Source organism: Muntiacus reevesi, chromosome 9, assembly GCF_963930625.1.
Source record: "Muntiacus reevesi chromosome 9, mMunRee1.1, whole genome shotgun sequence".
In the NCBI taxonomy this organism is placed as follows: Eukaryota; Metazoa; Chordata; class Mammalia; order Artiodactyla; family Cervidae; genus Muntiacus; species Muntiacus reevesi.
Genome location: NC_089257.1, coordinates 72888663 through 72915048, shown reverse-complemented (window position 1 = coordinate 72915048; position 26386 = coordinate 72888663). Strand labels below are relative to the sequence as shown.

General features: G+C 36.7%; 1 protein-coding gene and 1 non-coding gene across 2 annotated transcripts in view; both read left to right on the top strand.

Moving 5' to 3' along the window:
* The window catches only part of DDX10 (DEAD-box helicase 10), a 282250-nt gene that overhangs the window by 43781 nt on the left and 212083 nt on the right, over positions 1 to 26386 (top strand). The window contains exons 10-13 of the mRNA XM_065946144.1: positions 7204 to 7305; positions 8925 to 9012; positions 11943 to 12031; positions 14484 to 14958. Coding sequence (XP_065802216.1) covers positions 7204 to 7305; positions 8925 to 9012; positions 11943 to 12031; positions 14484 to 14958 — 754 coding nt within the window. The remainder of the gene's footprint in view (positions 1 to 7203; positions 7306 to 8924; positions 9013 to 11942; positions 12032 to 14483; positions 14959 to 26386) is intronic.
* On the top strand, positions 7646 to 7771 carry LOC136176147 (U6atac minor spliceosomal RNA). The gene has a single exon (XR_010664522.1). It is a non-coding gene; the product is annotated as a U6atac minor spliceosomal RNA (small nuclear RNA).

The window sequence follows — 26386 nt, the reverse complement described above, 5'->3', positions numbered from 1 at the left end:
CATTAAAAGGAACATATTTGATTCAGTTCTAATGGGGTGGATGAACTTAGAACCTATTATACAGAGTGAAGTAATTCAGAAAGAGGTAAACAAATACCATGTTTTAGCACATATATATGGAATCTAGAAAGATGGTACTGATGAACTTATTTTCAGGGCAGAAATGGAGATGCGGACATAGAGAACAGATTGTATAAGTTAGTATTTTTGTTTTTTTTTTTGGATAAATACCCAGAAGTGGAATTGCTGGATCGTATGGTAGTAGTTTTCTGTACTGACTGCACCAATTTACATTTCCACCAGCACTGCACAAGGTTTGCTTCTCCACATTCTTGCCAATACTTGTCATTTCCAGTGTTTTGTATAATAGCCATTCTGACAGATGTGAGGTGATATCTTATAATAGTTTTGATTTACATTTCTCTAATTACTAGTAATGTTGAGAACCTTTTAATGTACCTGTTGGCCATTTGTATGTCTTCTTTGAAAAAGATGTCTGCTCAAGTTTTCTGCCCATTTTTTGAATTAGGTTGTTTGGTTTTTGATTTTATGTGAGTTTCTTGAACATTTTGGTTGTTATAAGCCTTATCAGATATGTGGTTTGCAAATATTTTTTACATTCAGTTGGTTACGTTTTTGTTTTGTTGATGGTTTTCTTTTCTTTTGTTTGTTTTTGCTTTTGTTGCCTTTGCAAATGTCAAACCTAAGACCAATGTCAACACTTCATCTTAGCCACGAGGCCCAGATTATAGTAACTCTCCTACATATGAATGAGTTCTGTTCTGAAAGCACATTCATAAGTCCGGTTTGTTCGTGAGTCCATCAAAGTTAGCCTAGGTACCCAACTAACACAATCAGCTAGTAGTACCCAATTAACGCAATCAGCTTTAGTGCAGAACTGTACTATAATAGGTTTATATTACATTTCACATGAATAATACATAAGAAAGAAACATGAAAAAGAAAGAAAATGTTTTAAATTCTGTAGTATAGTACCTTGGAAAGTACAGTAGTGCGGTGTAACAGCTGGCCTACCAGGGCTGGCATCGAGTGAACAGGTAAGAAGAGTTACTAGCTGGAGAAGGGAGAGGCTGTGGGAGATGGTAGAGCTGAAGGTTCTTCAGCAATAGGAGATGGAGGGCAAGCTGCAATGTCCCTCATGCCTGACCTTGATGGCCCTTAAATCCTTGTGGGATTCAATTCTGTCTACCTTCTTGAAAGATATGATCCAGTGATGTCTGGGTAGTAGCCCCTCCCCCCCTTTTTTTGTCATAGGTGACATGGTAACAAAGGATTGCATTCTGAACGACTGCTGCAACCTTTGTGTACTGTTCTACATTTGAGTCCTATGCTTCAAAAACGAACAGTGTTTCCTCAAATAAAGGAAATCCCCTTGCCATTTCCTGCATTGTGAATCTCTGAGCCTCCAATTCCATCATTCCTTCATTAGTAAGCTCCTTGTGTTCTAAGCAAGGAATATAATGAAGATGTCCTTTTGCAGATCTGGCTTGAAATAAAGATATTATACAGTACTGTACAGTAAAATACACTATAAAGTGCAACCATTTGTAGAGGATGCCTGCATATGAGAGTGTGCACCAACATATGAAATAACTTTTGTGATTGGACATGCAAAAATGCATTTTCATTTCTTTGAAAATTCACAACCAGAAGGTTCAAACGTGGGGAACTTACTCTATTTGTTGTTGTTGTTGTTCAGTCAGTCAGTCGTGTCTGACTCTGCGACCCCATGGACTGCACACGCCAGACATTCCTATTCTTCACCATCTCCGGGAGCTTGCTCAAACTCATGTCCATTGAGTTGGTGATGCCATCTAACCACCTCATCCTCTGTTGTCTCTTCCTCCTGCTTTTAATCTTTCCCAGCATCAGGGGCTTTTCTAATGAATCAGCTCTACGAATCAGGTGGCCAAGTATTGGAGCTTCAGCTTCAGCATCAGTCCTTCCAGTGAATATTCAGGATTTTTGATTTTCTTTAGGATTGACTGGTTTGATCTCCTTGCAGTCCAAGGGACGCTCAAGAGTCTTCTCCAACATTACAAGTTCAAAAGCATCAATTCTTCAGCGCTCAGCTTTCTTTATAGTCCAATTCTCACATCCATACATGGCTACTGGAAAAACTATAGCTTTGACTGTACGGACCTTCATGATGTCTCTGCTTTTTAATGTGCTGTCTAGCTTGGTCATAGCTTTCTTTCTAAGGAGCAAGTGTCTTCTAATTTCATGACTACAGTCACCACCTGCAGTGATTTTGGAGCCCAAGAAAATGAAGTCTGTCACTGTTTCCATGGTTTCTCCATCAGTTTGCCATGATGTGATGGGACTGGATGACATGATCTTAGTTTTTTAAATGCTGAGTTTTAAGCCAGCTTTTTCACTCTCCTCTCACCTTCTTCAGGAGGCCCTTTAGGTTTTTGCTTTCTGCCATAAGGGTGGTGTCATCTGTATTTCTGAGGTTATTGATAATCTCCCAGCAATATTACTGTATTAGGAGCCAGTAATTTAGAAGCTGCCTCCCATACCTAATATCAAGCTTCACTGATACGTGATTTCAAGTACAAAGGTAATCACAAGGTATAGGTGAAGCGGGAAAAGGTCTGGGACCTCCATCACTCTCCACCGATACATTCTTGACTCAGGTTGTGCTCTGGCTCAGATTAACCTCAAAGTCTCTAAGTGATAATATAAGGCTTATCACTTACACAGGTAGCCCATTGGTGTAGTTATGAAGCTGACCTCAGAGACCTACCTCTTAAATACATAGACTGTAAACAAACCTAGCACATCATATTAGCATCTCATATATGAGGCCTCTCATTCTAGCAGATTTACCTTTTTTGTTTCCCAGGAAACTTGTCATTAGTATGTTTATGAGGAGAAGATTCAACTATATCCCTTGTTTTTTTGGCCAGGATAGCTTCTTCCCTACCCTCTTCTCCTGCACCCCCACAGTGAACAAAAGGTTGTGTCTTAGCCATTCACTTCAGAACACATAGCTGGGTGAATATGAATGAAATCATTTAACCTTTAATCGTAGCCTTATGAGAGAAGTCTTTGTACTAGAAAACTTTCTCAGAGATCCTGATGTAAAAATGTGTCTTAAAGATCACTCAGGAAGAATTGTTGCTTTTGAACTGTGGTGTTGGAGAAGACTCTTGAGAGTCCCTTGAACTGCAAGGAGATCCAACCAGTCCATCCTAAAGGAAATCGGTCCTGAATATTCATTGGAAGGACTGATGCTGTAGCTGAAATTCCAGTACTTTGACCTCCTAATGTGAAGAACTGACTCATTTGAAAAGACCCTGATGCTGGGAAAGATTGAGGGCAGGAGGAGAAGGGGATGACAGAGGATGAGATGGTTGGATGGCATCACCAACTCAATGGACATGAGTTGGGGTTGAGTAAACTCCAGGGTTTACTCAAATGGAGGTTGCAAAGAGTCGGACATGACTGAGTGACTGAACTGAACTGAAGATCACTCTGGGAGTACTGTGACTGGGTCTTATACTTGGGTCTTACTGCCTCTACAACTCTTGGTCTTGCCAGTGTGCCCCAAACTAGCTGTGTTCATTTAATAAAGTCTAGTAGCCACTGCTCCCTTGCAGAGCTTCTGGAATGTTCCAAATTCAGCTTCTGGAATGTTCCAAAGTCAGGTACGTGGAAAAGGAAAGTATATATTTTTATTTGTTTGCTGCCATTTGTGGTCATGAGGATGTCAGGCGAGTGTATGCTCCTCGGTTCTGTCTCGTCACAACAAAGATTTGGAGTGACAGACATTAAAGCCCTTGGCATGTCACAGCTCAGCGCGATGGGGTGGCGGGGTCGGGGGGAGAGCCAGCCCTTTGGCTCCTCTTTTTATATGTTTTTCCTCCCCCTGGGCCTGCCCTATGTAGATTGGGCTGGCCAGGAGTGCTGTTTGTTCTACCTGAGGTCCTCACTCTGGTCCTTGGACCTTCCTTTGACCGTCCTTTGTTCTATTTTCGCGGGCTTTTCCCTTCCTTATCTTTTAGCCACCGCCATTCTGGACTCCTGTTTCCTGTTCTAACTACCTAACAAGGATAAACTTAAATATATTAATTTACCTTCTTTATTTGGATTGTAAGAGACAAATATCCCATAGTTGATTGAACACTATCCCTAAAAGTCAAGAACTTTAGGTTTAGATATGGCTGTGTCACCTGATAGCTGTGTACCGTTGGACCTTATGTTATCAACATCTCAGTTTCCTTTCTTTACAGTGGGATTAATCAGATCTCTCAGGTTCCTGAAAGTATAATTCTCAGTAGTATCAGTACCACTTTCATGAGTTTTCATTTTCTTTTTTTTAATTGATAAAAACTTTAGCCTTCTTTTTTTTTTTTTTAATTCTTTTCTGGGGACAGAGTTGACAGTTTAATAAACTTCATAAATTCTTATGCGTAATCAGTTTGCTGGAAGCTTTCCATGCAATGCATGTTGGCTTGGGGTCTTTCCAGTTAATTTTTGGTGAACCTCATTTGTCAAACTAATGAGCATATGTGGTCTACCTGTTTGTATTTCTAAGATCTTAGGCTGTAGATGGCTTAGGCTGCAGGATATTTCCCAGTCTTTTTTTTTTCCTTTCTGAATCTAGTGTAGGGTCTTTAGATATTCTGTGACTCAGAGATACCCTTTTCCCTGGAATAAGCTCTCCTTTGCACCACCTTGTGCAGGAGGAACAGTTGGACTCTGATTCTTAGAGTCTGTCTGCATCTGCATGGCTGACTGTACTGTTTTCCCTCAGTGACAGGGACTCTTGGGGCTTGTTGCCACAGGCCTAGGGACGATAGAAGCAGATGCAGGGAGGGGACAAAAAAGAGAAGCACTGTGGAATAGCAGAGGGTGACCGGCGGTGGCCCCCATTTCTACACCTCTTGATCATCCTTGTATTGTGAATGGTGACTAGTATATTGATACTAGAATTTAGATCCTGAAGGAATAAAGATCATATAATTGAAACTGTAATTTATAAATAAGAAAATACAATATGTAGAGATAAAATGACTCATTATTCAAGATTGTAAAGCTAATGAATAGTAGGGCTTGGACTTGAAATCAGCTCTCTTGGCTCCAAATTCAGAATTTCATCTGCTAGTGCAACTTCTAGTGGTTTGTTTGCAATTTTTCACCGAATATTTAGTGACCAGCTTTTAGGTACATATGGTGTATGTTAAATATGAAAGGCAAATTCATACATGTCAGTTTAATGGTCAAGAGAATACACTAATATCCGTAGTATTCGGATATGTGTTAAATGAGTTAAAATTATATAACAGGTATAGAGTTTTAAAACATTTCAATTTTTTGCTTTTCACTTGTTTTCCTTGTAGTGTGTAGAGGTAAGTTTCCTGATATCAGGTAATCATGATCAGTCTATTGAGGATTCTGCTTTGTGGGGGGAATCCTGGTAGAGTTGAAAATAAATATTGAAAGTTTAAAGTCTCCAATATGTAGTCATCAGCTGCTTATTTATTTGGGCCAACTTCTTGGCCTTTCAGGAACTTTTTATTTGCTTCCTCTATTGGTTTCTTGTTTTTAAGATTGGCAAGTCAGTGTAAAATGAAGCTCATCATAAATTCTGAAGAGTTATATAAAAGTAACATGGCACTAACACCGATGATAAAAATGAGATTTTTTGTTGTATTTCAGATGCAGGGCTTTTTTTGTGTGTGTGTGTGCCTACAATGTTTCTTAAAATAAAGTATCTAAATATATTGAATTTAAAATGTAGGTCTTATGAAGAACATTTATTTCTCTTTATGCATATATTTAGCTTTGGGCCTTGGATATTGCTTCAGAAATATAAATGCTAGCTCATGGGTAAATAGGATTATTCTTATAAGCATTTTTAAAAAAGAGGGAGATGTTCTTACGCTTTTTTAAAAGCACTTTTCTTTTTGAAATAAAAGCTTACTGGAAAATTTTATGGGTTGGTGTGTGGGAAATAATTTGTGTCTTACATTATTACTGGGAAAAGATGTGTGTGATGTAAAATAGCCAGTGATAATCTTTATTAAAAGATACTTGCTTTGTGGGATTTGATTTTGGACTTGTTTTTCCTTTTGGAATCTTTTTCTCCTAAATTTCAGTGTTGCAATCTGCGTTAACCTTACCCTTTCATATGTGTATTATGTTAGGTATAGTTTCAAACGTTTGAATATGGCCCCTTTGTGACTTTACTTGTGACTCATCCTCCTAGATTATCCCTGAATGCATGAATGGGTAGATATGATAGATGTAGATGGTTAGACTTATTATTTTTGCTTATGAGTCAGTCTGAAGATTGAGATCTTCTTTGGATGCCTTTCTGGTATCCTTGAGATTTCCCTTGACCCCTGTTGCTGCAGCTCTGGCCTAGACTTTGGGAGCCTCTGTATGTTCTCTGTCCATCTCTGAATTTGGATATAGAATGTTAAAAGAGTTTCTTATCTTTCAATTTTTTAGAAAATGCTTTCTTTCTCCTGTCTTTAGTTCACTCTTGTGTTTGTTATATTTCCTGGTTCCTACTCCTTTGTTTGTGCCTTTCTTCTTCTTTGGATTATTGTAGCTTTTCCCTTTCTATACATTTTTTAGGCTTTTAGGCCCACCTCAAATTTCATTTGCTGTGACATATTTCTCTTTTTCTTTGGCCAACCTTGAGTGTCTTCCTTTCACTTCTGAGTTCTTGGCGTTTATTGCCAGTGGCTGTCCTTTCACACTTACTGCTTTACCATTCTGGGGCTGTTTTTGTTTTGTGTGTGTTTGTCTTTTCTGGTAACCATATTTTTAGATCACTGAAGTCAGAGAGATTCATCTTGTTTTTGTTCTTCCCAGTTTATACCTGGCACAGAGTTTCTCAGTAAATAGTTTATTTGATTAACTATAAAAATTTATTTTCCCCTCATATTAATACGAACCCTTAAGAGAATGTTTTGAGATTACCTTTTTTGTGTATCTTTAGTAGGAGTTGTAGTACAAAATCACTAGGAGTTGTGAGTAGTAATGAGTATTTGAAAAAGATGTTCAAGAGGCCCTAGCTTTCTGCTGTCACAGATGTTAAAGAACTTGGTGTTCCTAATATTGACTGATTTGATGAACTTGCTTTCTCGTTACCTACTCATCATGCTGTTAAAATGTAAAGTGCAGATTGCATTAATGTGGAAGAGATTTTGTTTTTTTGTTTAGGTACAAAGAGGATGGTGAAGCTTTATTAATTTTGCTTCCCTCAGAAGAAAAAGGGATGGTGCAGCAGCTTCTTCAGAAGAAAGTGCCTGTGAAGGAAATCAAGTAAGAATGACTTGCTGTCTTGATGTTATTGTTAGAAAAATGAAGGCATGAATTTATTGTGCCTAATTATGTCCACCTGATTCCCTCCTCCCTCTAATCTTTTCTGCTGTCTGATTTTGGACTTTTTGTTTAACAACTCTTTTAGAAAATGATCAGAGGAGAATACAAGATGAAAAACAGACCTTGTTGGCATCAGGAGGCATTGATGGTTGAAAGGATTAAACCTATTGGATGAACTTAATTTTAGGATTGTTTGTCCTTTTCAGAGGATTGTGCTCTCCTGTCCTCAAAAACGTTTAGATTGAGTGTCAGCAGAATTGGTTGTAGGCTCATTTATATTGTGTTGTATGAAAGGAGAGAAGGTTAGCACTCCCCTTGACTAGGATGGAAGAGCCTCTCGGGCCTGACAACACTCATACGGTTAAGGCATTGCCACCTACTTTGTGGCATCTAACCACTGTTTTTTGGGGAGGCTTCCCTGATAGCTCAGTTGGTAAAGAATCTGCCTGCAATGCAGGAGACCCCTGTTCGATTCCTGGGTCGGGAAGATCTGCTAGAGAAGGTATAGGCTACCCACCCCAGTATTCTTGGGCTTCCCTGGTGGCGCAACTGTTAAAGAATCCACCTGCAATGAGGGAGACCTGGGTTTGACCCCTGGGTTGGGAAGATCCCCTGCAGAAGGGAAAGGCTACCCACTCCAGTGTTCTGGTCTGGATATTTCCATGGGCTACACAGTCCATGGGGTCACAGAGAGTCGGACACGACTGAGCGACTTTCACTTTCACTTATATTGGGGCCCTTGAAACACCCTGGCTTTATTTGGAGAAAAGTAACTTGAGGGGTGGTTAGATTTGGTGAACGAGTGGGTAAGGGTTTAGATAAAACAAGATCGGGTATGAGCTCTGTAATTGTTGAGGCTGAGTGAGTTTTTTACCTATGTGCATTTTGATATTTTTTATAATTAAAGAAAAACCTCATCTGCTACCACCTGTCACCACTGCAACTTTTCAGGAAAAAAATTGTTTAGTCTAAAATCAGGGAAAACAAGTGGGGTTTCCTTTGTGAAATATAGAATAGATGCTTGTAAGAATTTCATTTTTTTTCCTGTAATTTTCACTCTAAACCTGGGCAAATTTAAGTAACAATTCTGTTATATTATGTCTGATTTCCAGATAAGGAAAACAATGTTTATATCCTTGAATACTGTTTATTATTTGAATTTTTTTTTTGATATTTGACTGAAAATGGAAATCTTATAAAAAATGACATTTGCTTTCATTTGTTCCATTTCATTGATGATCCACCTCCCATGAGAGGCTGCTTTCTATCTTTAAAGACTTAAGAGGAACATTGCTAATTGTGGTGTTAACCTAATCTTTTACTCAGCATGGGTTGTTTAGAGAAAATGTCTGATTTTATTTTTTTAATTTTTTTTGCATTATTTGAAATATACAGAGTCAACTTTAGGTCTAGTATAATTTCAGTCTAATCTGGGTCGTAGATGAGAAAAGATGTTATGGATTTAAAAAATACCGAGGAAAATAGAAAATAATGTATACTATTTTCAGTTTCTAAAATTGAGATGTCTTGGTTTAACTTTTGTCTTTTTGTTATAAAAGAATCAATCCAGAAAAACTTATAGATGTTCAGAAAAAATTGGAATCATTTTTAGCTCAAGATCAAGATTTAAAAGAAAGAGCTCAAAGGGTAAGTTATTTTTTGAATTGGATACCTTCCTTGGACTAGAGCATGTAATAAAGTTCAATTGTGTCATTTCCTCCTACTTCAGATATTCAGGTAGTATACTTCTAAGATAGCTTTACCTTATTCTTTAACTTTGAAAAAGTTACATATTTCTTTCTTTCTTTAAAAAAATTTTTTTTGGCCTTGCCACCTGACATGCCAGATCTTAGTTCCCCAACCAGGGATTGAATTTATGCCCCTTGTGGTAGAAGCTCACAGTCTTAACCACTGACTGCCAGGGAAGTCCAAAAATTATATATTTCTTATAGTAACTTGGAAAAATGTATATTACTTGTTTATAATTTTGTCAGACATATAGAAAATCCACTTAATGATTATTAAGTATACAAGATAACTTGATAAAGTTATCAACTTGGTTTCTTCAGTAAAGTTGTTATTAACTTTTGACTGTACTCTCTTGACTTTAAAATTAATAGGTTAAATTTCCAGAAAGCATAGCATTCTTGCTAAATTGTCTTTAGAAATGAGGTTTAGTCTATAAATGTGACGTAATGTTCCCAAACTGCTTTTTTGGACTTATAAGTCCTCTTAATTAGCAAATACCCAAGGAAATGTCACTTTTAGTTATACTTATTTTTTTGTTCTTAGAGTACCCGGCAGTAGATTCTTTAGAGAAGAAAGATGTGAAATTATTTTGCATTGTGCTTACAGCGGTTTAGTATTTGAATTGACAAATATTTGAATCCCGGTTATGAAGCTCTTCATTTTCAGCACTCTTTTACTTATATTTTAGTTATGAGATGTACATAGGAAATCTATATGTGCATTTCCCGTAACACATCAACAGTAGGTAGACAGTAGGGATTCAGAGATTGGGAAGAAGGAAATAAAGGGGGTATGGAAAGGCCATGCTGAGTAGAGAGAGGAGCCTGAGCAGGAAAGGTCGGGAGTTAGTCTTTTGGGTTAATGGTTTTGAAACTGGATACTCAAAGCAAAGAAGTTTTAAAAGATCTTACACTTAAAAAGTTAACTGGTTATTTTTTATCAAATTATCACTATGCTTAGGATGAAAGTTAAATTCAGATGCTTAGTATGTGATAGGCCCTTAGCCATAGCATGACCCTATATGACAGTTTGATGTGTATTATTATTTAATCTTCCCAACAACCTTTGAGGTAGATGATAATTGATTTGATTTTGTAGATGGGAAAACAAGAGCTTGAGAAAATTAAAAATTGTCCAGGGTGATGTAACTATTAAGTGATAGACCTAAGATTTAAATCCAGGTCTGACTTTCTTCAGAAGTTCCGCAACATATCAGGAGAAATTAATTCTAAAATATAAGAGAAAAACATGAAACTCATTATAAAATATATAAATAAAACACATTCAAACTTATGTAAGCTCACTTTACCTGAAATCTAATGAAAATAGTCTTTAAACAGATTATTTTTCTTAAAACTTTTGGGCATATATTTGGACATGACAACATTTATGTGCATGTTTCATCTAGCAGCATACTTTAAGCTTGGAGTTAAATCTTTTAGAAGCTTTGGAAATAGTATGCACAGTTTGAAAATAGTGTACGTGAATTCTGATGTTGTGACTTACTGCATACCTGGCTCATTCAGTTATGAATCAGGAAATATGAAAAACTGGAAGGATGTTGTTTCAGTGGTTTCTGCATACAGCAAATGAACCTTCTAGAACAAGATTATAGAAAAGCACATTGAAATAAATGATGTGATTTATTGGGTGTCATGCATGGTTTAGCAGAATGGTTAACTGTTGGCAGCTGCAGCAAGCTATCTGATTTCACAGAAGTGATTTTCTAGCTTTTGATTATAATCTGGATAGAACAAAAATGATAAGCAACTGGGGTGATTTCTTGTGGGTGATTGTAGGTGGAAAATTATCCTTGAATTATTCATTTTAACGCCTATGGAGACAGGGAAAATGGTTTGGAGATTAATGTAAATGGTTTGAAGAAAGGATTAGTGTAAAGTTAGAAAAAATGTGAAGTTTAGGAAATATAGAAATGGGAATTAAATATACTTTACAAAGCTTAATTTTAAAATAAAAAATAAAACTTCTTTTTGATGTATTTCACCATCTTTGCTGCTTGTTTGTTTTTCAGACTGACAGAGCATTTAGGACCACGTTTACTTTTTAGTTTGCAATGGTTCTTGGCATGAAGATAGCTTACTTTTTTTTTAAACACAAACAGAAGAAAATATTGCAAGTTAATGACAAACTACTTGAAATTATAATGATGAATTACTTGAAATTTCAGTAAAGAATTTATTAAACTTTATAAAAATTTATCCCTAAACTTTTCCTGTTATGATTTTATTAAGCTTAAGTACAGTAAAATTTTATTTTGTTGTAATAGTTTTATTACAAGGATGTTTTCCAGTAGTAATTATTATTGATAACTGGTATTCATTGATAATTAATGTATTTCAGAAGAAATGCTCAAGTAGTCTACATGCATTTTTCTCATTTAGTTCTCATTACACTCAAAGTAGAAGGTACTTTTATATTATCTTGATGGATGAGGAAACTGACAGAGAAATAATAAACTTGCTCAGCTTGTAAGATGTGGAACTCAGATTTCAGCTGCATTATTCCAAAACCTCCATTTTTTCCCCTTAATGTGCCTGAATGATTTTAACTTATAGAATAACTTTTTGAGAAGTTTATATTTTATGTTCAGTTGGCTTGATGAAACCAAATTTTATAGTCTTTTCTCAGATTACAATTCTAAAGAGGTAGTTTTTTTTTTTTTATGGAATTGGAGATATACTCAGCTATTTTTGAGTGTTTTCACTACTGTTGAATTTATTCCTTTGATTACTTTCTTTTATCTCAGTTAAAATTCATTTTCCATGTCTGACTGTTATATCATATACCTCAACCTTTTTTGTTTACAGTGTTTTGTCTCCTACATACGTTCAGTGTATCTGATGAAGGATAAAGAAATATTTAATGTGAGCAAGTTACCTATACCTGACTATGCCCTGTAAGTATTCATATTATAGTTTTGCTTGTGAGTCCTTAGAGTGAGGGAATTCATTTGAAACCTGGTTCTGAGAATCCTAGTTTAAACCTCTTCATGTTAACCTTAAGAGAATCTGTTGAAGATTTGCAGAGAAAAAGACTGTATCAGCTGTAGGAAACTTGTTGATTTTTCAGTTCAGTCAGGAACTTCAATCACAAAGAAATTTCTTACTTGTGAGTATAAATTCCTAAAAGTTAGGCTGTCAGTTTCCTGTAGTTTGGTCTTAAAGGAGATGGAGCGCAGCTGACCGGCATTCTTTGAAATCTTGAAATGTCTTGCTTTCTAAGAAGCTGACCTGGTTTACCACACACGGTTCTTTTCATGCTTTGGATGCAGGTCTCTCCGTTGGACCTTCCCTTATTTTGGTTTGGTGTCCCATGCTTCTTGTTGCCTGGGTATTCTTTGTGTCTTGGTGTTCCTTACAGGTGCTCACAGATACCATGGTAAAACATCTGTCTTTAGTAATTGCGATTGCTGTTATACGAAAATGGAACTCTTTGGTCTTGTTTTGGCTAGTATTTGAAGGATATTCTTCCCCTAATCTTTTCAGGAGCGTCCATTTTTCAATGGGGTTCTACCTGTGGGAAAAGCAGTGACAAAATCCTAGAGAAGCACCCTTGGGGTTACTCATACTTTGAATGTCAGCTTGAAATCTAACCTGGGATGAAATATGTACTTTCATAGCAAAGTCTGTGTATTTGGCCTGCTTTCCAGGAATTTGAGTGCCTTTACCTTTAAGTTGAGTCTAATAAAAGCTTGTATCTGGGTGAGCTGCTATTTTCTGTTCTTCATGTTAGATTGCAAGTTCAGTATAACTGGTAATTTGTCAGTTATAACATTTTAGAACCACTTAATTTGCAAGTTAACAAAGTAAGGTCACTGACTTTTTGTTTAGGTGATGGATAGCAAATCAGATGCCATGGAAACGTGTCTGTTTATCTCTTTACCAGTTACTAATTTTACAGTTTCTGAATATGATTCATGGTTTAGATTATTAGCTGATTTTTTGTCCCTTATGACATTCTATCCTGGTTTTCTCTTTGACATAGCTGAGATATAAGCAAACAGGAGAGACATGGGTCTTTAATGCTTCCCTCTTCCAGGGAATTTTCCTGACCCAGGGATTGAACCCACATCTCTTAAGTCTCCTGCATTGGCAGGTAACTCTTTACCACTAGCGCCACCTGGGAAGCATGGTCCAGCTTAAGTTGGTGTTTTACTTTCTGATGGATACTGAATTTGTGATCCTAACTGTGTCCCTATAACAGTAATAATGCCAAGTGCTCAGAAGTGGCTGCATAGGTGCTAGGCACTATTTTAGATGCACTGTATCTATGAGCTCATTTTTGCAACAGTCTCATAATGTAGGTACTCTTGTCATGCCATCTTGCAAATAAGAGAGCTGAGGTATAGAGAGGTTTAATTATGTCCTTGATCACACAGCTAGTAGCTGACAGAGCCAGGGTTTGAACTTCAATAGTTCTGTTTCTGAATCCAGGTTTTACAACTACACCCATCAGTTTCTATGAATCATGTCTTAGGAAAAAGGCAGTGGATTCGTTTTGTAATGTTAGCTTTTTATTAAACGCTTATTTCCAATGCATCTGTGGGAACTTAGAAGCTGGGAAAGACCTAATCATAAAGTAAGTCTTGATCTTAGAAGGAGAAAATAAGATTTTTTTTTTCTTTTTTTGGTCTCAGATTTAAATATCCTTTTTTATAGAGGTTATTATGCCATGTTAAATGTCTTAGAAGAGAGGATGATAATACTTGAATTCATTCCTTGCAGAGAACATATGTTTTTTCATGGTCATGTCTTTTCCAGCTTTAATATTATTTATTTATTTATTTATTTATACTCCAATTAAGGAGTATAAATGCTTCCATTGTTGTGTTAGTTTCTGCTGTACCACAATGTGGATCAGCTGTGTGTATATATGTGTCTGCTCCCTCTTGAGCCTCCCTCCCACCTCCTCCCCTGAGCTTTAGTATTTATATATAAATAAAAATATATTTTGCAAAGTGTTTTCATATAGTTAGTGCATCAGCTATTTACAACAACTGAGATAGGCCTGGTAGATATTTTTGTCTTGTATTAATATTTGAGGAAGCTGAGAGAGTTATACTGGCAATAGACAGATTTAGTAGTTGTTTTTTTCTGGTCTTATTCTCTTTATTTTGTTACTCATGTTAACCACCTAGTGGAAAACAGACATCTCCAATATTTTGTGACAAGTATTCAGTATCTTTTGGATCACCTGACCTGTCGAGGTGGAGTTATATCTCAGAAGGACATTTTCTTTTTAAAAAAAGCTCTAAGACATCTGAACTCCTGAGGAACTATTTCATAATAAATTCATAAACACAGCCATCAGTGTGTTGAGATAACTCTTTTCCTTTGCTCATACTTAAGGTCTCTTGGTCTTGCTGTGGCACCACGGATAAGATTTCTTCAGAGAATGCAAAAGCAACCCAGCAAGGAACTGGTAGTGAGTGAAGATAATAAAGTAATTGAGCCAAGGGCTCCCTCCCTCACCAATGATGAAGTGGAAGAATTTAGAGCCTACTTCAATGAAAAAATGTCTATTCTTCAGAAAGGTGGGAAAAGACCAGAAGGGACAGGTTACAGACCGGCTAGTGGCATTAGTGGTAAAGAGGAAGATGAGAAAGAAGATGAAGAAGAAATGGACGAGAAACTGAGAAGAGCCCAAGGATCTCCGCTTGAGTCTGCCCCTGGCAGTGAGGAGTCACAGAAGAACAGGGAAGCCGCTGTGCCGTTCTTGGGCAGAGATGAGGAGGAGGAGGACGACGGCCTCGAGACTGACTTCTTTAAAGTGAAGCGGCACAACGTGTTCGGGTTGGATCTTAAAGAGAGTAAGACACCGCAGGTAAGTTTACCTCCAGTGGAGGATCGGGGGTCGGGGGTGCTTTTATTTCCTTACCACTCTTACGATGTGCTGCTTTTTGCCTTTGAGGAAGTATGGGAAAGTAACCAGCAGAAATTTGTAGATGACTTAATTTGCTGTAAACTCTCCCATCTACATCTTTAGAGATGGAATAGGTGCCAAAGAATTCTCATGTTTCATAACTTTGGGAACTCTTAAGAGATTGACAGCTGTAATCTTCTCATTTATTGGCTTTCTGATGCATATTTTAAAAGTAGCCAGAGTCATGATTATAATATTAAGTAAGATGATAGGGTTCTGTGGTTTATGATGTGAGGCTCCTTCATTGTGATTCGTAACATAGTACTTTCTGATTTAAATAATTACAAATATCCCTTACAACAATTCAGTCTCTCTAAACTTTTAATGAGACATTTCGTTTTGGGCACCAATCCATAATTTGAAATAGAAAGCCAGCAGTTCTATTTAAAGACTGCTTATGAAGGTTTATTAAAAGTTTCATGTTTCTCACTAGGCACCTGCTAGGAGGAATAAAAGAGATAATCCAGGTAAAGCACCTGTTTCCTGGGATACTTGAACGTGCACAGTAAATATGTTTCTCTGCCCTTCCCTTATTTTTCTTTTAATTTTGTAATCCTTATCCTTGATCATTTCTTTAGACAGCATTTGAATGAAAAGTGAACCTGAACTCTCACTCTTGATACATTTCTGAGATTCACAATAGGGAATACTAACTTTTGAACTATGAAACTTGGATAGGTTTTTTTTTTTTTTTTTTAAGTAACTAAATGGCAATTTAAAAAGTAACAAACATGCTTACTGAGTATTTAATATGTATCAGGCATTTTCTAAGCATTATCTCATATGGTCCTTGTTTAATCCTTCTGAAGTAGGTACCCTATCATTATACAAGTAAGAGGAAAAAAACTGAGATATAGAGATAGTAAAATAGTGAGATGCATAATTAGTTATTGGCAAAGTTGGAGTTTGAATCCAGGTATTCTGACTCTAGTATTCATGTCTTGCCCAATAATCTGATTTTTGAAGTTTGATTTAAATTTTCACCTATGTTTTCTTTTGGATGTTTTATAGTTTTCAGTTGAGTTTAGGGCTAGCGTTCATTTCAGTTTAATTTTTGTATCTGGTGTGAGGGAAGGGCTGAGGTTCCAAGTGCTGCCTCCTTGCTAGGCAGTTGTCTTGTTGAACCAGAACTCTTTTTGAAGTCACTGCACCTTTTCCATTCTACTCACCTTGACTCTGTGTTGAAAATTGGTTGGCCATGTCTGTGTAGGTCTGTGTGTTGGCTCACTTAGGCTCCATATGGCTGTCCTTTCAGCAGTAGCACCGTTGCAGTTAGTACAGCTTTGTAGGAAGTCTCAGATCAGTACCAGTCTTCAAACTTCATAGTTTAAAAATTTGTTTTGGCTATTTTTTAGACCATTGTATTTCCATATAAGTTTTTGAATCAGCTAGTAAGATTTTACAAAAAGTCTTATAGTATTTTCATTGAGATTACATTGAATCTAGAAATCCATTTGGGGAGAATTGACATCTTAACAGTACTGATTCTTCTGATTCATGAATATGACATATCTTTCCATTTATTTAGGCCCACTTTAGTGTCTTTTAGCATTTTAAAATTATTTTAAGCATGTGCATCTTAACACGTATTTTGTTAGATTCATCTCTTACATATTTTGTTAGATTCATCTGTTTTCAATGTTATCATAAATGATACTTTAAAAATTTCAGTTTCCATTTTATGTTGCTAGAATATAGAAGTACAGTTTTTGTATACTGCTCATTCTAAACTGTCCTATTAAGTTGTTGTGGCTGTTTTTGGAGATTCTTTGGATTTTTTTTTTGATTTTCATTTTCTCTGTAGCTGGTCATGGTATTTGTGAATAAAGATGGTTTCATTTCTTCCTTTCTAATCTGTATGTCATTTTCTTATTTAATTGCACTGCATGTTGAATAGCAGTGAGAATGGGCATCATTATCTTGTGGTTAGTGAGGGAAAACATTCAGTTCTTTACCATTACATCTGATGTTAGCCATAGGTTTTTTGTAAAAGCTTTTAACGGGTTGAGAAAAGTTCATTCTATATCTGGCTGATTTAGTGTTTTTATTAGAAATGGATGATGAATTTTGTCAGATGCTTTTTATGCAACATTAGTGTGAACATAGAATTGTTGTTGTTTATTCTGTTGGCCAAGAGAATGCACTGGTCATAGCAAACACCCTCTTCCAACAACACAAGAGACAGCTCTACACATGGACATCACCAGATGGTCAATACCAAAATCAAATTGACTGTATTCTTTGCAGTTGAAGATGGATAAGGTCTATATAGTCAGCAAAAACAAGACCAGGAGCTGACTGTAGCTCAGATCATGAACTCCTTATTGCAAAATTCAGACTTAAATTGAAGAAAGTAGGGAAAACCCCTAGACAATTCACGTATGACCTAAGTCAAATCCCTTATGATTATACAGTGGAAGTGACAAATAGATTCAAGGGATTAGATGGTAGAGTGCCTGAAGAACTATGGAATGGAGGTTCGTAACATTGTACAGGAGGTGGTGATCAAAACCATCCCCAAGAAAAATAAATGCAATAAGGCAAAATGGCAGCCTGAGGAGGCCTTACAAATAGCTGAGAAAAGAAGAGAAGTGAAAGGCAAAGGAGGAAAGGAGTGATATACCCATCTGAATGCAGAGTTCTAAAGAATAGTAAGTAGAAATAAGAAAGCCTTCCTAAGTGAACAATGCAAAGAAATAGAGGAAAACAATAAAATGAGAAAGACTGGAGATCTCTTCAAGAAAATTAGAGATAAGGGAACATTTCATGCAAAGATGAATAAAGAACAATAAAGAACAGAAACAGTATGAACCCATCAGAAGCAGAAGATTTTAAGAATAGGTGGCAAGAATACACAGAATGACTATACAAAAAAAAAGATATTAATGACCCAGATAACCATGATGGTTGATCAATTCACCTAGAGCCAGACATCTTAAGAGTATGAAGTTAAGTGGGTCTTGACTTATTCCAACAAGTGGGAGCTGGGATTTTTCTGACTCTTGTCCCCACTCCTTTCCCCTTTCTCTTCCTCCTTGCTTTCTTTGTTTTCTCCTCCTAACAGTGATTACTGAGGGCCTACGAGATGCCAGGGACTGAGTAGGTTCTTAGTAAGTTTCAGAGGCTTATACTTTAACAGATTACTAAACTGAAATTTCAGTACAAAATTTTGGATTTCTGTTCATTATTGATTCTTGAAACCAAATATTTTAAAATGTTAACCTTGGCACTGCAGTAGAGAAGGCATCATGAGGTAAGTTGAGCCCTAAAGGATGGGTATGAGTTTAATGTATCATCCTGGAGGTCTCTGAGACTCCTCAGTTCTTTCTGTTCTTTTTACTTTATTCTGCTCTTCAGCAGTTATTTCCACCATTTTATCTTCCAGCTCACTAATCTGTTCTTCTGCTATTGCTAGAGCCTATTATACAGAATGAAGTAAGTCAGAAAGAGAAAGATAAATATTGTATACTAACACATATATATGGAATCTAGAAAGATGGTACTGAAGAATTTCTTTGCAGGGCAGCTGTGGAGAAACAGACATAGGGAACAAACTATGCACCTGGGGGGAGGGGAGGAGAGGGTGAGATATATGGAGAGAATAAGATGGAAACTTACATTATCATTTGTAAAATAGATAGCCAATGGGAATTTTCTGTCTGACTCAGGAAACTCAAACAGGGTCTCTGAATCAACCTAGAGGGGTGGGATGGGGAGCGACATGGGAGGGAGGTTCAGGAGGGAGGGAATATATGCATACCTATGGCTGATTCATGTTGAGGTTTGATAGAAAACAACAAAATTCTTTAAAGCAATTATCCTTCAATTAAAAAATAAATAAAAGAAAAGAATGGATATGAGTTAGTAGGAAGGGGAAAAAGAACATTCGAAGCAGAGAGTACAGAATGAGCAAAACCATAGCCACAAGAAGGTGTGTTGAATGTGGGGAGCTATTTCAAGAGTTGATAGAGGTTTGCCAGTGCAGTGGCTAGGCAGTGTTTGAGGTAGTACTGAAAATAAAGCTTTTTTTGAATCTGGACACATTATAGAAAGAAAATGTGATGCATTTTATTTATTCTAGGTGTAGTAAAGTGATGCATTTTATTTATTCTAGATATAGTAGTATCAGAAAATAAGACTACTTTTTTGATTTTAGCATAGTTGATAGACCAGTTTCACATTTTCAGTGTCCTGCATTGATCTGGACAGTCCTAAGCTGTATTCTGATACCACAGGTCCAGCTGATGTTTTAGCCAGATATTTAAGGAGTTTATAATTTGGTATATTTAGACTGTAACTAAGCAAATACAGTGCCCTTTAGAAATGAATCATTTGGTTATAAATAAAACTAAAAATGATGTTGATAGTAGATATATTATGTGGAGTCATTAAATGAAATTCATTATTATATGAATATTTTTCTGGCTGCAGTTCTCTGTCCAGTTAACTGGCAGTGTTCTTGTGGATATTAATACTGTACAGTATACCTCTCAAAAATATTATATAGAAGATACTAGGTTATGGATATTGTTTATGTGTTTTAAGACTGTTGATTTTAAAATGGACATTTTTAAATGGACTGTTGACAAAGGAATGATAAAGAGATGTACATATATAAAGTGGAATATTATTCATAAAAAAGAATGAAATAATGTCATTTGCAGCATCATGGATGAACCTAGAGATTGTCATACTGAATGAAGGAAGTCAGGCAGGGAAAGACAAATGTCATATTATATTGTTTATGTGTGGAATCTAAAAAAATGTTACAAATGAACTTATTTACAAAATGGAAATAGAATCACAGATGTGGAAAACAACCTTATGGGGTTACCATGGGCGATGGCAGGGGAAGGGATAAATAGAGAGGTTGGGATTGACATATACACACTGCTTTGTATAAAATGTGCTTCCCTAGTTAGCTTAGCTGATAAAAGAATCTGCCTGCATTGCAGGAAACCCTGGTTTGATTCCTAGGTTGGGATGGTCCCCTGGAGAAGGGATAGGCTCCATGCCAGTATTCTGGTCTGGAGAATTCCATGGACTGTGTCCATGGGGTCACAAAGTATTGGACATGACTGAGTGACTTTCACTTCCATGTATAAAATAGATAACTAATGAGGACCTGAACTTTCTAGGTGGCACTAGTGGTAAAGAACCTACCTGCCAGTACAGGAGACTCAAGAGATGTGGGTTCGATCCCTGGGTCGGGAATATCCCTTGGAGGAGGGCCTGGCACCCACTCCAGTATTCTTGCCTGGAGGAGCCTGGCAGGCTGGAGTCCTTAGGATCAGGAAGAGTTGGACATAAATGAAGTGACTTAGCATGCAACAAAGGATCTACTAAATAACATCGGGAACTCTACCTAATACTCTGTAATGACCTATATGGAAAAATAATCTTAAAAAGAGTGAATATGTATATCTGTCTGCCCTCTTAGTGCAGTAGGCCATGTCAGTCTCATAATCTGAAGGTCCTCAATTAGAACCTCAGGGAGGGCAGATCATTCATTCTTTGTGCTTCTCTGGTGGCTCAGCTGGTAAAGAATCCGCCTGCAATGCGGGAGACCTTGATTCAATCCCTGGATTAGGAAGATCTGGAGAAGGGAACAGCTACCCACTCCAGTATGCTGGCCTATAATTCTATGGACCGTATAGACGGTGAGGTCACCAAGAGGCAGACACAACTGAGCGACTTTCACGTTCATATGTGTATAGGACTCCCCTGATACAGTGGAAACTTGGTACACTGTTGTTAATCAGCTATACTCTGATAAAAGTAAAAAAAAAAATGGACTTTAGAGAAAGTAATGCCCTTGTTTGAGGAGTGGTTGGGCATGCTGATGAACTGCTTTAGCAGAGTGCTGGTTTAGCTGTTTTTTTTTTTTTTTTTAATCTCCCTAATTATTTGTTTTAACAATGGGAATGAACCATGTTAACTTATTTCCAGAAATTTCTTGCAGATAACTGTTTTTGTAGAAGATCAGGAAGTAATGAACATTTCTTGGTTTTCTGTCATCTCCTGTGCCTTGGAATATCTCTTCTCATTGCTTAAACTCTTACCACAACCTTGTACAGTATTACCCCCATTTTGTGGGTTAAGAAACAGAGGCTTTGAAAAGTTTGATTGCTTGCCTAATATTTCACAGTTAGTAAAGTGGCAGAAGTGGAATTTGCTGTGCCCGGGCCCATCTGAATCTTTTGATTGTGCTTTTTTGGATTCCTGTCATTTCTACATTTTAGCAGGTGTTCTTTAGTTTAGTAGTCTTTACTTTTTCTGTTCTTCTTTACTTCCAACGAGCACTACCCCAATTCTTCCCCAGACTGTTTTCACTTCAGACTTGGCTTGTGGGATAAGCCTCATGATTGGTCCCAGATATTGTTCTTCTGAATCATTTTCCTGTGAAACTCTCTCAAGTCTATATTTTTTTTCTAGTGGTTGGCATTCAGTTCATCCTTTTCAGTTGGGCTGTGTAAGCTAGCCCTGCCCTGTTAGCCTGCTAGCCAGCCTGTTCTTCCCAGAGTGCGTTTCCACTTGCACTGAAGGGATTCCTTCTTCCGATAACCTCTCCACTGCATGCTTTCACGGCTTATTTCTCAAGATTCATTGCTGATCTTGCTTCTTCCTTGGAAGTCTGTCTTATTTACTCCACTGGCCTCTGGATTCCAGTTATCTGTTTTGCTAGTACTTTTCTTCTTGGCTGTTAGTAATATACCTAAATGACTGTCTTAATTTCCATTTCTTGGTGATTCCTGAGATTGTCATAACCTTTGTATGCAACGATCTTATATATATATATTGCTGTTGAATTAAACAGAAGGGAAAAACTCTTCAATATATTAATAAAACCTGAGAGTCAAGAAACTTTATTCTCAATTTTTGATACCATGAATTGGAAACACAGTCTTAAATGTTGAGTAGCTTAGAGTTGGTATATATGATGTTGTTTTGTGCTCCACCCCCCCCCCCCCCCCCAGTTTTTGCATTCTGTGCTTAATTCTTAAAAGCTTCATTTCAATTCAAAAAGAATAGTTACTGTGTGACTTGAAGTTTAAATGTACATGTGTGTATATGTGTGTGTGTATCTTTTCTTCTCTATTTGATTTTTTTTATTTGCAAATAATTTCCTCAGGATGTAAATTCTCAATGGAAAGCTAAAAGTTTTTGGATTGATGTTTATTCTTTCATATGCTGCATTATTATTGTATCTGAAGTATTTTATCTTGTTTCTTTTCATTTCCTAGTTTTATACATATTCAGTGTTTAAAGGAACTGCTGACTAGTACTGGATTTTCTCATGACCTACTTTTATAGCCTAAATTTCAGTAACTACATTTATCAGGATATGCTTATCTTCATTTTAGCATAAAATAGAGATAAGGAAACAAGTTTGAAATAGGACAGGCTGCTATTGAGGGTCGTAGAAGTTGACCTTGAACTTGACTGTTAGGATAATTAGAAATAAGGATCTTTGCAAAGTCATTGACAAATACTTGTATCCATATAACAAATATAACTATAGAGAATTAGACTACTATGCCAGGTTTTCTGCTTATAAACAGGTTAGTTCCAACATACCCTTTTTGAGATCCTTTGTTCTTGAGTTGAAACCATCAGTATGTGTATATTTACCTAAAGCTTTTTAATGGAAAGACTGTCTTTGTGATGACTCTGGATTTAGCTGTTCAAGTTTCTTAAGTTTGTCTAAATGTATTTCACTTTTGACTGTTCCTTTTCAGTGTGTGCTTTTGAAATGCAGCTTCAAATATCCATGCTATGTCCCAAGGCAGCAGTTTAAGCTAGTGCCATCTGGTGGTGATGGGTGGAGTTAAATCACCTTTTTTTCCATGTGAAGCTTTTTTCCTATCATGAAAGTTTCTGTTTTAGATGAAATGAAGGCTTATTAAATGAAGGATTAATGAAATTAAGAAAAAAGAATTCTCTCCTTCAGCAGGTATTTATTGCACACTTGCTTTTTGTCTGGTGTTGAAAGATCACATTCCCTCTCCTCATGGAGCTTACGTTCTAGTAAGGGGAGATGGACAAAAAATATAAACATTTGCTGTGGGAAAAATGAGGCAAGGTAAGAGGGAGACAGTGTTCAGGGGATGGGGTGTAGCGTTTCAAGTAGCAGGATGGTCAGAGGCACCTCCCTGATAGTGTGTAGAGTGTTCTTCTACCATTGCTGGTTTAAGACATTTAGATGTTTTAAGCACTGAAGATTATTGTGTTTCCTCTGGTCATATGTAATTTGAAACAAAAAGGATAGTACATTTTAGAACAGTAAAAGCCCTGAAGTTATATTTTCCATGATGATTACTTTAACATTTTTTCTTAAAATACTCCAGTTTTACTGATGCTCTGAGCATGTGTTGTGAATGGCCGGTAGTTTAATTGCACTTGAAAGCTAGGCTTGGTAGGGGGAATGGAAAGAGAATTCAGACCCTCTTGGGAGTAGGCACTAGCAAGTAAATTGGTCAGAGCAGTGGCACTGTAGTGAAGTTCAGTGGAAACAGGAGTGCTTGTATATTAAGAAAGGCCTATTTTTCAGTCATAGTAAAGTCTAAGTATAAACTATTTACTCGTGAAATAAGTATAAGATTAGATTAGTGATTTTATGATTTAAAATTTTAAAGTCTTTAGGGTAATGCTTTTCAAGTTATGTTTGCTGAAGGTCTAGCATTTTAATATCCAATTTACCACAGACCAATAATGTTATAAAATAAATTAAAGAAAATTGTTAAAATTATTTTAAAAAATGACATGAACCTCTCTTTGTTTTCTTAGTTTTTTCTTTTTTTAACCTTTTTTGCTGCCTTCTGTTTTTCTCTCTGGGTTAAATGCGTATTTTCCTCTTTTACTATTTGGTCATAAAGCCTCCTTCTTATTCTTTTTTTCCTCTCCCCATCTCTTCTGTTTGTATGTATATCATGAATGATGTTTGTCATTTAGAAAATTATGTAGTTTCTCTTTAACCCTCCTATGGCTTTTGGGTTATTTTTGATGAGTAGGATTTGGCCCTGTAAGGAATACCACCACAGTTGGGATATGTGGGTTCCTCGGCCCTTGTTGGTATTGGTTCCTTGTTTAAGTTCTGCACTTTAAACAAGGAGAGATTAAGAGGAAGAACTGATTGGTAAATGGGCTTTTGGTAAACACATTGACTATACTGAGGAATATGTAGCAAGATGAATCTTCTTGAGGGCAGATAATAATACTTCTGCTTGTAACTGCATTCTCTACAACATTTTTTATGTGATAGACACTGAATGCTTGTTTCTAGTGTGGGGTCATTTTCTTTCAATGAGCCTCTCCTTGGCATTCATTGATGGTTTCATACTTGGTATCAAAAGAAAACAATGATGTAGCTCTTCCTAAACAAATCATAATTAGAAACATCGATGTTAATTTTTAATAAACAATTTTAAAATTTTATTATTTTTCAAACTGGGAGTGTTTTGCTGTGGAATAAAAGGTATATCTCTATTAAGCAAGAGGCAGACCATCTTAATCTCTGGACATTTTCTCCCCAAGAACACTGCTGCTGTTTTTGGTTTGTTTTCCTTTCTTTTCTTCTTTTAGCTTGCCTGCTGGCTGTTAAGAGTTGAGGTGGCAGACGGTCCTGATATACTGTTGGGCAGAGAATCTGCGGGTTTTTATTTGGCATGGTAAATGATTGAAAACAGAGTGATATTTTGTTACCGTTCTAATAAAGCCAACACAGTGCTGATTCTTACAGTGCATTAATTTTAAGCTCCAGAAACAATTGCCTTAGTATACTGGGCACTGTAAATATCCCTGGAATATATGAAGAAAATCCCAAGCATTAGGCAAACATGATAGAAATCACATATTGCAACTTTTCTGAAAGCACATAAAGGATGGGGCTCATATTTTCAGGGATAATCTCTCGATAAAATTTTCTTACTGTTGGTCTGTTTCCTCCCTTTCTCTCACATTGGTAGAATAAGCAAATCAATTAATTTCTCACTGGCAATCACTATAGAGCCTGCCTTCTAGTAATAATTCCTACCTGAGTTTGTTTTCTAAATTAAAATGGCATATTCCCTATTATTTTTTGTGTATGATTACAGGTTATAATAATTCTCCCACCTGCACACATTTTCTTATTTGCTAGTTTTTTTTTTTTTTCTCATATTTGCTCCAGGAAGCAACGGAGCAGAGGAATGCTTTCTTCCTTGCTGTGATACCTGATTTTGGAAGATGTACTAATTGGAGGATGTTTGATGTAGGAGATGGTTGCATAGTCCAAAAACACTTAGTAAGAACTTGCTGAATAATATTCTTTCTTGTGGATTGGGTTTGTTTGTTTGTTTGTTTTGTATCTTTTGATCTATCTGGACTATTTTTCCTGTCTTTTGGCATTCCATAAAGTAGGACTTTACAAATCAAATAATAGGTAACTTTTTATTAGGGTCTTTGTTTCTATTCCTTACCCAAATCTTCTCAGACTGAGCTTTTATTTTTTTAAGAAATCTGAAAAGCTATCTTTTAGTGAATCTTATTTCCTCCTTACTATTTTCCATTAAAGGTTTTTAGGCTGACTCAATATCAAGCATACTTAGTAATACATGGGTTAATAGTTGTTGAACCTTTTTATTTAATAACTTGAACAAAGTAGTGGTGTTCAGTGAGTATTACATCAGGGAGGGAGCACAGATGTTTTATTGCCCAAGAATATCCCATCAGTGCCCTGGAGCCTGCCTGCCCATCTTGTTTCCAGCCTGTCTGTTAACACTGCTAACCAGATTTATAATGGATTTATAGTTACAGGATTAGATGTGGTATACTGGGTTTTTCTTCCTCTTTTCCTTTTCCCACCTTCCATTAACTAGTGCTGTTCTGTGATAGAAATTGCAGATTACTTTGGCTTTTCATATTCATCTACTGAAAAGAGAAAAAATTGTTTCTAGGTTTCAAGAACCATGAAGTCTGAGATTCTACTCTACTTGCCATGAGTTGGCCTGCCATATTTTGATATGTGTTGCTAGGTAACTCACGGCACAGCAGGCTGCCTATCCTTCAAGTTTGCATTGGTTGCCTTGCCTTAAGGCTCCACAGGGGCCGTGTGGAGGTGTCCCCCGGTTGGAGCTGTCCACAGAGTAGATACAGGAAGAGCTAGGAAGCCCGCAGTCTTGCTAGGAAATCTGCCCAGCCTTTTTCCAGAGGGAAACATTATCTTTATTAACCTGGTCAGGAGCAAATCTGTTCACTGCCCCCTCCCCCCAGGGGAGGTAGTATCTCTGTCTTCTATAGCTGTATGCTATGTTGACATCCTTGAAAAGATAACCTGGAAGAGTAACTGATT